General features: G+C 35.4%; 1 protein-coding gene across 2 annotated transcripts in view; it reads left to right on the top strand.

Annotated features, from left to right (window-relative positions):
• LOC132095522 (ceramide synthase 6-like) overlaps positions 1–12,326 on the top strand; it is a 49,065-nt gene extending 36,739 nt beyond the window's left edge. For both annotated transcript variants that reach the window (XM_059500603.1, XM_059500604.1), the window contains exons 8-11: positions 1,689–1,795; positions 10,014–10,170; positions 11,042–11,065; positions 11,604–12,326. In XM_059500603.1, coding sequence (XP_059356586.1) covers positions 1,689–1,795; positions 10,014–10,170; positions 11,042–11,065; positions 11,604–11,744 — 429 coding nt within the window. In that variant the 3' untranslated portion in view covers positions 11,745–12,326. The remainder of the gene's footprint in view (positions 1–1,688; positions 1,796–10,013; positions 10,171–11,041; positions 11,066–11,603) is intronic.
• The last annotated feature ends 224 nt before the right edge of the window (positions 12,327–12,550 follow it).

Raw genomic sequence — 12,550 nt, 5'->3', positions numbered from 1 at the left:
TTTGTTCAATCTTGAGTATTAAAGTCATGAGAGGGATGGATAACAGGGCAAAATAAAGAGACTGAAGAGAAAAATGGAAGTGAAGGTGCAGTTCAGGAGAGAACTTTTAATTATTTTGCATGTCCCCAAATTAAAGATTTAAACCTTTTTTATGTCAGGTCCACCCCTCCTGTAAATTAATGGCAAAGACATGGTTTTATTTTCTACACATAGGCCTAATGAAGCTCGCAGTGTTTTCGACCTCTGCTGCCTCAATATAGGAGTACACGAGCACATAAACATAATTTCTAGAACTGCTCTGTGTCACTTCATGTGCATTTTACTTATTTTGAGAAAACTATCATCATATACAAAGAGACAGCATTTAAAAAAAAAAACACCAATGTTTCAGGAGTTTAGTACACAGAATACGTCACATGCTTATTAGATAACTGTATTTAAGTTGATGTATAAGCTTTTATTTATTATTCTTTAATTTTCACAAATTTAGAAAAGTAATCAAAAAGTACTCAAAAGTAATTAGTTACATTACTTTAATAAAGTAATTAAAAAAGTTACACTACTATTACATTTTAAACAGGGTAACTTGTAATCTGTAACCTATTACATTTCCAAAGTAACCTTCCCAACACTGGTCATAACCAGCGACTCTCTGTCGCACAGTAGAGAAATTACCGTATGGACAGGAGGAGAAGCTCGCAGGCAATCTTTTACTGTCTATGAGGCTATCGGGGGGACGTGGAGGCATAAAGTCAAGGGAGATAATTAATCAGAATACTTATCAAAATTTGCTCCTGTTCACGCTCACCTTCTCTGCAAGATTCGGTGGGTGATTCAGATTTCTCTTGGCACAGCGGTTAGAAGACTTACAGGTTGCTCACATGACATCTACGTCATCAAGCTCAGTTTGAGTTTGCGCAGTACGCCTGACCCCTAGGAAGTGCGTGCTTCTAATTGACTTCATTTTCTCCATTGAATCCAATGGGGTCGCTGTGTCCATTTCTTTTACTGTCTATGGTAACCAGCTACTCTGTTCAGCTTTTCCGCGTCTTGTTTTTGGATGCTTTAATGTTTAAATCGACAAGAGGTAAGGCATAAAAACACGTGAGAAAGATAAGCTTTCGTGACGATGCGCAGCAGTGGCCCGTCAACTGTCCTGAGCATCTTTTTAGGCTGGCCTCAGCTAGTCGGTTATATAAAATATCAAGGTGAAAGTCATCATAGCCTGCTTAGTATAGACCCAGCTCCCAACCCAACTTTGAGAATAGATTAACGGCGATATTTTTTTTTATCGCCCGATAAGAGTCTCACGTTAACGCAGCACATTAAGGCCGATAACGGCCAACCACTAATATATATATATATATATATATATATATATATATATATATATATATATATATATATATATATATATATATACCCACACACACACACACACACATACATGAAGTAAATAAGATATATTACATTACTACTGTGACTGATATTGTGATAAAAAAAAAAATTAATTAAATTTACTAATATTGTTATTCATACATATGATGACTTTATGTTTTTTTTATGGTATTATGCGTTCCATTATATTGTACAATCAGGAATCAACTAGGCGATGCAAGATGTGTTATTATGATGCATTAATGTCTGTCATGTTTGATATTAATCGTGCAGCAAATCTGTGTTTGCAGGCTGCTAAAATGGCCAACTACGCCAAATGCCAGAGACTCTGCAGCGTCCTGTTCGTCATGTTTGCCCTGGTGTTCATCAGCTCCAGGCTGGGAGTGTATCCTGTATGGTAAGACAGTCCTGTCAGTAACAGATGATGCTCTGAACCTCTCCTTCTCATCTGTACATCTCAAATCTTCTATTTCATCATCTTTTCCAGCATTTTCATTTCAGAGAGGGCTGTGCAATTAATCGAAAAATAGTTTCGATTTCGATTTTGGCCTCCAACAATTATGAAAGTAAAATAATCGAGATAAAACGATTATTGCACCCCATAAAATTCACCCCCCTTTCCAGCGCTGTGTTTGTTCCTTCATAAAAGCCCAATTTACCATGCAAATCGATAAAATCATGTAACGTAACTTTTGCAAAATGGGATGTGCTTGAGTTATAGAAGTATATTTATTCATGTTTTTAAAAGTGTGAAAGAGAACTTGCGCTGCTCACCAGGAAGATAACGTTATATGCGTTCAGAGACAGAACAGGGACATGTAAAGTCAGCTTTTAGCTCAAGGTGTGCCTAAACAGTCAAATACATGCAAAAATGTGTCAAAATGCGGCGCTTGGTGATCATTCATGTATACCTTTGTCTATGGAATTACATTTGCTTCAATAAAAATGAACGAAACTTTATAAAACTGAATGTTACTTTTTCATAAACTATCAAAAATATGCCATTACAAAAGAAGAAAAACACAATGGAAATGAAAAAAATGAACTCAGTCGCACAAATTAAACAGGCTCTTCAAATATGCTTCATTCCTTGTTAATGTTTTTCAAAGATTCGTTTTCGCTAATCGTGGATTCTGAATGCATTGCCACAGATTTTGCTTACAGTTCACAGTTTTTCGTTTGGTGTTTTGACACAAACTTCTGGTAAGGGCGGGGTTAACGGTGATCTACTCTGATTGGATAGTGAGCTTTGATGGACAGGTGCTCTCTGACCGGGAAGTACAGACGCCACTCAGTGGCGCGCATATTGGAAAGCTCTCGCTTGTGTTACTGAAGTAACCAATAACATCGATACAAGTTTTTCATGTTACAGTGTGCAACAGTTTGTTGCGGGTTATTATTGTCATTCAGTAACACAAGCTTACTTCAAGCTGCCTTGAAGGACAAGAGCTCATCTTTACAGACTGAGACAATCGAAGGTCAAATATTATTTACATATTTAGTAATACAAATCACAGCGAGAGCTTTCCAATATGCGTGCCACTAAGTGGCGTCTGTACTTCCCAGTCAGAGAGCACCTGTCCATCAAAAGCTCACTATCCAATCAGAGTAGATCACTGTTAACCCCGCCCCCACCAGAGGTTTGTGTCAAAACACCAAACGAAAAACTGTGAACCGTAAGCAAAATCAGTGGCAATGCATTCAGAATCCACGATTAGCGAAAACGAATCTTTGGAAAACATTAACAAAGAATGAAGCATATTTGAAGAGCCTGTTTAATTTTTTGCACCTGAGTTCATTTCTTTCGTTTTCATTGTGTTTTTCTTCTTTTGTAATGGCGTATTTTTGATAGTTTCTGAAAAAGTTACGTTCAATTTTATAAAGTTTTGTTCATTTTTATTGAAGCAAATGTAATTCCATATTTGTCGGTCATGTAATAAATGAACGTACAGAGTTGAGAATGAAAAATATGCGTGTTACAGTTAATTGGATCCATGCATCTCTTAAAGTGACAGCAGGCCATTTTTTTATTGGATCTGTACATCTCTTAAAGTGACAGCAGGCCATTTTTTTATTGGATCTGTACATCTCTTAAAGTGACAGCAGGCCATTTCTTTTATTGGATGCTTGAAATTGCGCTGGTCTCTACAATGTAGATGTCATAGCAACCTTATTTACAGGAAATATTTATTTGATATGCATCTCTATGTTTAAATAAATCACTCGTATAAAGTTTTGGTCAAATGGCCCCATCAATCAGGATTACAATATTGACCAAAATAATCGTGATTATGATTTTTGCCATAATCTAGCAGCCCTAATTTCAGGTTTTGACACCTTCAGTCAGTGTAGTTGCCAAGTAATAGTTTCTATGGCTACAGCAGTAATGTGGAGATGTGGACGAGCTCAGAATGAGAGAAACAGATGGCCCTGTGCTCTTTACAGATACTATAGGCATTTCATCACTGAAAGAAATGGTTCTGTGCTTGAATAAAACCACTATCTTTAACATGCTTTTATTAGACCATTAAGACAGTTTTACAGCTCAAAACATAAACAGGTTTTAGCTACAATTGAGTTACTGTATGCAGTTGTTTGTGTTAATGTTGCCGCAGTAAATAATTAGATATAATATTATACTATATTAGTTATTGTTAACTAAAACTAACTACTAAAATCCTTCATTTAATGAATTATTTCCTCCTCTCTTCCTTCTCTGCTAATGTCTCCACTGCTAAAATGACATACTACCATAACAAAATTAACAATTCGTCTAACTCTCGTATGCTTTTTAAAACATTTTCCTCACTACTTTGTCTTCCTCCTCCCCCTCCTGCTACATCTCTAATAGCTGACAACTTTGCCACGTTTTTCATTAATAAAATTAAACACATTAGTGCACAATTTTCCACACCACAATCATTCAAGCTCATATCATCAGCAAACATACACTCAATTACATCCTTCTCTTCACTCTCTGACGCAGAAGTCTCAAAACTCAAACTTTCTAATCACCCTTTTTTTCCCTCATCATTTAGACAGGCTCGTATAACTCCACTACTTAAGAAACCCACCCTCAACCCATCTCTTTTAGAGAACTACAGACCAGTTTCCCTTCTTCCTTTCATTGCAAAAACACTTGAATGAGCTGTGTTCAACCAAGTCTCTACATTTCTCACACGCAACAACCTCCTTGACAGCAACCAATCTGGCTTCAGAAGTGGACATTCAACTGAGACGGCCTTCCTCTCAGTTGTTGAAGCTCTAAGACTGGCAAGAGCAAAATACAAATCTTCAGTACTTATCCTGTTTGATCTGTCCGCTGCTTTTGACACGGTTAACCACCAGATCCTCCTATCAACCCTACTGGCAAAAAGCATCTCAGAAACCACACTTCAATGGTTTGAGTCTTACCTATCAGATAGGTCCTTCAAAGTATCTTGGAGAGGTGAGGTGTCCAAGTCACAACATCTAACTACTGGAGTGCCTCAGGGCTCAGTTCTTGGACCACTTCTCTTCTCTGTCTACATGGCATCATTAGGTTCTGTCGTTCAGAAACATGGCTTTTCATACCACTGCTATGCTGATGACTCTCAACTCTACCTCTCATTCCATCCTGATTATCTGACGGTAGCTACTCACATCTCAGCTTGTCTAACATACATTTCTTCCTGGATGATGGACCATCACCTTCAACTCAACCTTGCCAAGACAGAACTGCTTGTGATTCCAGCAAACCCATCGTTTCATCACAATTTCACCATCAAGTTAGGCACATCAACCATAACTCTTTCAAAAACAGCTAGAAGCCTTGGAGTTATGATTGATGATCAGCTGACTTTCTCAGACCACATTGCTAAAACTGTCCGATCCTGCAGATTTGCTTTATTCAACATCAAGAAGATCAAACCCTTTCTTTCGGAACATGCTGCACAACTCATTGTTCAAGCTCTTGTTCTGTCCAGACTGGACTATTGCAATGCCCTCTTGGCAGGTCTTCCAGTCAGTTCTATCAAACCTTTACAATTAATCCAGAACGCGGCAGCAAGATTAATTTTTATGAGCCAAAAAGAATACACATCACACCTCTGTTTATCAATTTGCACTGGCTTCCAATAGCTGCTCGCATAAAATTTGAGTTATTGATGTTTGCCTACAAAACTACCACTGGCTCTGCATCCATTTACCTAAATTTGTTACTTCAGACTTATGTGCCCTCTAGAAGCTTGCATTCTGTAAGTGAACGTCGCTTGATTGTGCCATCCCAAAGAAACACAAAGTCACTTTTACGGACTTTTAAATTAAATGTTCCCTCCTGGTGGAATGACCTCCCCAACTCTATCCGGGCAGCTGATTGAGTCCTTAGCCATCTTCAAGAATCGGCTTAAAACACATCTCTTCCATCTTTATTTGACCCTCTAACTTTAACACTCACTATTCTAATTATATTCTTAAAAAAAAATCTAACTACCTGTCTAATCTTTTTGTATTATATTTTTTTTTTCATTTATTATGCAATTGTGTGTGTGTGTGTGTGTGTGTGTGTAAAGACCTCTAACACTAGCTTGCTCTATTCTTTTTTTATTCCATCTGTTTTCTTTTTATTTATATTATTTAAAAGCCCATGCTACGTGTAATGTGTTAACCTAACTGAGACTTATTATAGCACTTATTTTTTATTAATATCCATAATCAGTTTATATTTTTAGTTACATTTTAGTTTAAAGTTTAAGTCATTTTGTTGTGTCCTTTTGTAATATTTTATTACATTAATAATAAACCTAAAATTAGACATTTTGCTTTGGCATCTAGCTGAAATAAAGCTTTTGAGATTTCATTTTATTTCAGTTAATGTTTACTTTATTTCAAGTACCAAAAACTATAAAACTTATAAAATTGCACAAAAAAACAAAAAAAGGAAATAAACAAATACAAACTGAAAATATAAAAATTAAAGCCAATTCAAAAATATAAATCAATTACTAAGTGCTATACTATAAATACTAGTAATGAAATAACACTGCAGTGAAACATATTGTTATTAAAGTATAGCCAAGTATGAATACAAACACACACTTAATTGTCCTACATGCAACACATAACCTCAAAAGCTCACAGGAGAAGTATGCATGTGAGCTCCATTTCACTTGCATTTGCAATCTCTGCATTACAACAAAGTAAAACATTTCTATATTTCTGCATTTGAAGCATTAAAATGCACACTGTTTAATTACAGCCACAAGAATTGTGTGTGCAGTCATCCAAAGGATGCATATCCAATATTTCCTCTTCCTGCTGATGCATTAGCGTTTACATGTCCGACTACATCTGAATGTGGTTTGATCCGATCACGTAACATTTGGAGCTCATTTCCAACTGTATGTAGTGCAGACACCTGCGTCTGATGATAACGACTTTTGCTTCCTGAAATTTCCTTTCTTCAGAATGACTCATCTGTGCTTTTTCCACTGGTTTTCCTCATTTATCATTTAGTGCCTGGTTTTATTCACTCACCTCGTCTAAGTGTCTGCTGTGGCTTTTGAGTACTTCATTGTGTGACTCTAATGGAATTAGAGAAACAGTCTAATCTGGATTCAGTTGAGGAGCCGCGTGAGGAACCGATGATGGATGTGACAGTGCCATCTGAAGTCTCTGGTCCTCTGAGAGTCCTTACTGTCATTTAGTGATGATTATGAAATGCCTTGACAGAACTGTTGTCAAAGTCCCTGTATTCAGTTCATGTCAATTCTGAGTCAGTCTTCTTTTGTAGGTTGAGATTTGTGCATCTTGTGCGACAAGCTATGAAATCTGAGCTTTTATTAAAGATTTCATTTATTATGAAATTCATTTATTATGAAATCTGAGCTTTTATTTTATTATTTATTATGCATATAATTTGTATATGGATTTAAGTTTTAGTACTTTACCGTTTTAAGACAAAGTTTAAAAGAGATCATTTACAGATCTACTGTAGATTTTGAATTAAAGATATTCAGAGAGATTCCAAAAAAGTTTTCTTAATGCAGATGCGGTGTGATTTGAAGCAACAATTGCAAATGTTAATTTTTTGTAAATAGTTTGTGCTTATTAATATTAACAAGTCCAATAATCTATTAATATTTTAATTATATTGAATTAGCTTTTATTTTTTATATTTTCAATTTTAATTTTAGGTTTTAGTAATTTTTAAATATGCTTTTGTTATTTTTATTAATAGTAATATATTACAATTCAAGTATTTATTTATATTCTGATCTGAAATATTTGTTATTTTGTACATTGTCAGTTCATTTTAATTTTTATGTTTTAGTCATTTTGTAATAAGTTTTTGTCATTTTTATTAATAATAATGTATTGATATTAGTATTTGAATTTGAATTTAAGTTCTAGTCATTTTGCACATTGCTATTGTCATTTTTATTATTGCTTTTTATATTTCTATTTAGCTTTCATTTATTATATATTTTTTTTCAGTTAAGTAATTTATAACTATTAAAATTAATAATTTAATAAATTGTTAATAACAGTCCAATCCAGTTAGTTGCAGTTAATATTTGTAATTTTAATTTTAATTTGTTTTTAATTTTTCGACTAATATATTTATATTTTATTTCAATTAATCCAAGCATTTTTAATAGTTTTGGATTAGTTAAGCTAAAACCAATAATAAACTTTATTTGGGAACATCCTCATTTGTAGAACCAATATATACAACCCGAATTCCGGAAAAAGTTGGGACGTTTTTTTAAATTTTAATAAAATGAAAACTAAAAGACTTTCAAATCACATGAGCCAATATTTTATTCACAATAGAACATAGATAACATAGCAAATTTTTAAACTGAGAAAGTTTACAATTTTATGCACAAAATGAGCTCATTTCAATTTTGATTTCTGCTACAGGTCTCAAAATAGTTGGGACGGGGCATGTTTACCATGGTGTAGCATCTCCTTTTCTTTTCAAAACAGTTTGAAGACGTCTGGGCATTGAGGCTATGAGTTGCTGGAGTTTTGCTGTTGGAATTTGGTCCCATTCTTGCCTTATATAGATTTCCAGCTGCTGAAGAGTTCGTGGTCGTCTTTGACGTATTTTTCGTTTAATGATGCGCCAAATGTTCTCTATAGGTGAAAGATCTGGACTGCAGGCAGGCCAGGTTAGCACCCGGACTCTTCTACGACGAAGCCATGCTGTTGTTATAGCTGCAGTATGTGGTTTTGCATTGTCCTGCTGAAATAAACAAGGCCTTCCCTGAAATAGACGTTGTTTGGAGGGAAGCATATGTTGCTCTAAAACCTTTATATACCTTTCAGCATTCACAGAGCCTTCCAAAACATGCAAGCTGCCCATACCGTATGCACTTATGCACCCCCATACCATCAGAGATCCTGGCTTTTGAACTGAACGCTGATAACATGCTGGAAGGTCTCCCTCCTCTTTAGCCCGGAGGACACGGCATCCGTGATTTCCAACAAGAATGTCAAATTTGGACTCGTCTGACCATAAAACACTATTCCACTTTGAAATAGTCCATTTTAAATGAGCCTTGGCCCACAGGACACGACGGCGCTTCTGGACCATGTTCACATATGGCTTCCTTTTTGCATGATAGAGCTTTAGTTGGCATCTGCTGATGGCACGGCGGATTGTGTTTACCGACAGTGGTTTCTGAAAGTATTCCTGGGCCCATTTAGTAATGTCATTGACACAATCATGCCGATGAGTGATGCAGTGTCGTCTGAGAGCCCGAAGACCACGGGCATCCAATAAAGGTCTCCGGCCTTGTCCCTTACGCACAGAGATTTCTCCAGTTTCTCTGAATCTTTTGATGATGTTATGCACTGTAGATGATGAGATTTGCAAAGCCTTTGCAATTTGACGTTGAGGAACATTGTTTTTAAAGTTTTCCACAATTTTTTTACGCAGTCTTTCACAGATTGGAGAGCCTCTGCCCATCTTTACTTCTGAGAGACTCTGCTTCTCTAAGACAAAGCTTTTATAGCTAATCATGTTACAGACCTGATATCAATTAACTTAATTAATCACTAGATGTTCTCCCAGCTGAATCTTTTCAAAACTGCTTGCATTTTTAGCCATTTGTTGCCCGTCTGCCAACTTTTTTGAGACCTGTAGCAGGCATTAAATTTTAAATGAGCTAATTAAGTGGATAAAAGTGTAGAATTTCTCAGTTTAAACATTTGCTACGTTATCTATGTTCTATTGTGAATAAAATATTGGCTCATGTGATTTGAAATTCCTTTAGTTTTCATTTTATTAAAATTTAAAAAACGTCCCAACTTTTCCGGAATTCGGTTGTAAATAAAATACATTTTTTCTAAGAAGTCTACATTATTTATAATTTTATATTCTGACATATTGAGCTATATTGACACTATGCCAGAGATGTGCTGCTGTAATTGCTGCAAAAGGTGGACATAGCAAATATTAAAGTTAAAAGCGGATACAAATCTGAAATTTGTTGTGCTCAGAGCAATTATCGGCATATTTCATGAACATTATAAAATCAAATCATGTTTTGGAGGCAAAAAAAAGGTCAATATCTTCAGATCCGTCAGTTGTTCTAACAATTTTGTCCAACACTGTACTTATCTTGCAGGATTTTAAACAGCACTGTGTTTGAGAGCTGGGAGGTCATGGGGCCGTACCCGTCGTGGTGGGTGTTTAACGTGCTGCTCGTCCTGCTGCAGGCCCTGCACACCTTCTGGGCGTATCTCATTGTGCGCATCGCCTGCAGGGCCATCTCCAGAGGAAAGGTGAGACTCCAGAAAATACACCTGACCCTTTATTGCTAGGGACTAGAATATACTTGTGCATCTCAATAAATCTGAATGTCGTGGAAAAGTTCATTTATTTCAGTAATTCAACTCAAATTGTGAAACTTGTGTATTCAATTGTGTGTGTTGTTTTTTTTTAACAATGTTTTTTTTATTGGTCTTATGAAGTATTCTAATTTGTTGAGTTGTGATTGGTAGGTTTTTGTTAAATGTGAGCCAAAATCATCACAATTAAAAGAACCAAAGACTTAAACTTCTTCAGTCTGTGTGCATTGAATTTATTTCATACACGAGTTTCACAATTTGAGTTGAATTACTGAAATAAATGAACTTTTCCATGACATTCTAATTCATTGAGATGCACCTGTATCTTGTGCCACTAATTTAGCAAAGTTATGGCCACATGACAGATCTTTCACATGTTATTGAGTATATCAGTTCAGTATATATATTTAACCCTGTTCAGAAAGGAATTGTTTCTCACGAGTGAATTCTGTGATCCTACAAATCCAGAAATACTTTCTTTTTGGTCAATCAGACGTTCAGCATGACAATGAATTTAATAATCAGTTAAAATAGTTTGTTAATTTATTTAAACATCCTAATTTAATAATAGGAACTGGATTGACACCCTGTGCTTTAAATCGTTTTGTCTTGCATTTTATCTCAAACTGATGGATGCAGCCTCTAAATTACATAAAGCAACTATTTGTCTATTTGGTTAACTGGTAAAATGATTAATCACAAATGATCTGGGTTCACTAACTAGTACTTTAATCTAATGCTTATGCCGTAGTCCTAAATGTATGTGCTTTTTCTCTCTTCTTTGTCTTCATCGCTGCCATCAAAGGCGGGAAAATGGAATCCTTTACGTGTAAGTATTGAAAAAAGAGGTTGGTGCAAAACTGCCATGAATTAGCAGCAAAAAACATCATTGTCCTGTGCATGGACACATAAAACTTCTCAGTTATGTTTATGGAGTCTGTTTCTCAGAAACACATTTTTTATTTTTCTTAAAGAATGAATAGTTATATTCAGCAAGGACACGTTAAATTGATCAAAAGTGACAGTAAAGACATTTAAAATGTCACAGAAGATTTTGATTTCAAATAAATGCTGTTCTTTTGAACTTTCTATTCATCAAAGAATCCAAAAGCAAAAAACTAAAATAAAAACAGCTTTGCATCACAGGAATAAATTACATTTTAAAATAAATGCTTTTTTTTATTGTAATATTTCACTGTATTTACCATCTGTTTTAATCAGCATAAGAGATTTCTATTATTGACCTCAAACGACAAAAAAAAAAAACTGTCAAACTAAGATGTTTAGAAAAACAAACTCAAAACATCAAAATATAGTTACATATATAATAAATACTGTCATCTTCATCATCTCTCGGCCCTTCCTAGGTGTCAAAGGATGACCGCAGTGACATTGAGTCCAGCTCTGATGAAGACGAGGTTCTTCCTCCTCCTCAGAAACACCACACTAATGGGACCTATGGCACCAACGGCTACCTGTCCTCGTCCCCGTGCCCAGACGAACACTAACCGTCAGCCCAGTGGGGAGGATGTTTCACCGAGCCCCTGCTGCATCACTCTCTGTTGTGTCAAATCTTGTATGAACATTACTGGTCCCATACTGGAACTTCTCAATAATGTGTGAATGCGGTTCTGTTTGGTCACCTTTCACCTTTTCCCTCCAGATATTTTGTGTTCTATTGGTTGGCTTATGTTTTTGTGGTTGTTTATCCTGCGACATTCGTTATCAAAGCACTTTTTAGATTCACTCGAGCAAGAGAATGATTCTTTCATAATCACATGAGCATGCTGCTGCGGTCAAGTATTCTGGCATCATGGGAACAGATTAGTGTTATTTTCTATTTAATCATTTTTGTATCTTTAATAAATTAGCATTTCTGTGTTTTGTTTTGTTTCGTTTTTCCTAAAAGCATTATTAGTCAACTATTAGGGATGTAATGATTCACTCAAGTCACAATTCGATTCCATTCACGATTTTGGTTTCAAAATTCCATTCACATTTTTTTTTTAACAAACTGAGATTTAAGACAAATTAAGGGTGGGCAATATGGAAAAAAAATATCACATTTTTTTTTTTTTTTTTTTATATCACGATTTTATCACAATTCTTTGTCATGTTGGTTTTACTATTTTGCAAGTTGTCTGAGCATTACAGCCAAACAAATTCCCTATTATAAAGACAAAGCCTTTCAATGTAACAAAAACAAATCAAAAACCGTGACTTTCCTGAGTATTATTTGCTACTGTCAAATTCAATGTGGACCAGCAAATGTTTGGTTACCCACATTCTTCAAAATATCTTCTTTTGTGTTCAG

The sequence above is a fragment of the Carassius carassius genome, chromosome 19, assembly GCF_963082965.1.
Source record: "Carassius carassius chromosome 19, fCarCar2.1, whole genome shotgun sequence".
In the NCBI taxonomy this organism is placed as follows: Eukaryota; Metazoa; Chordata; class Actinopteri; order Cypriniformes; family Cyprinidae; genus Carassius; species Carassius carassius.
The sequence above is the reverse complement of the archived record's forward strand: the minus strand, read 5'-3'. Positions and strand labels throughout refer to the sequence as shown.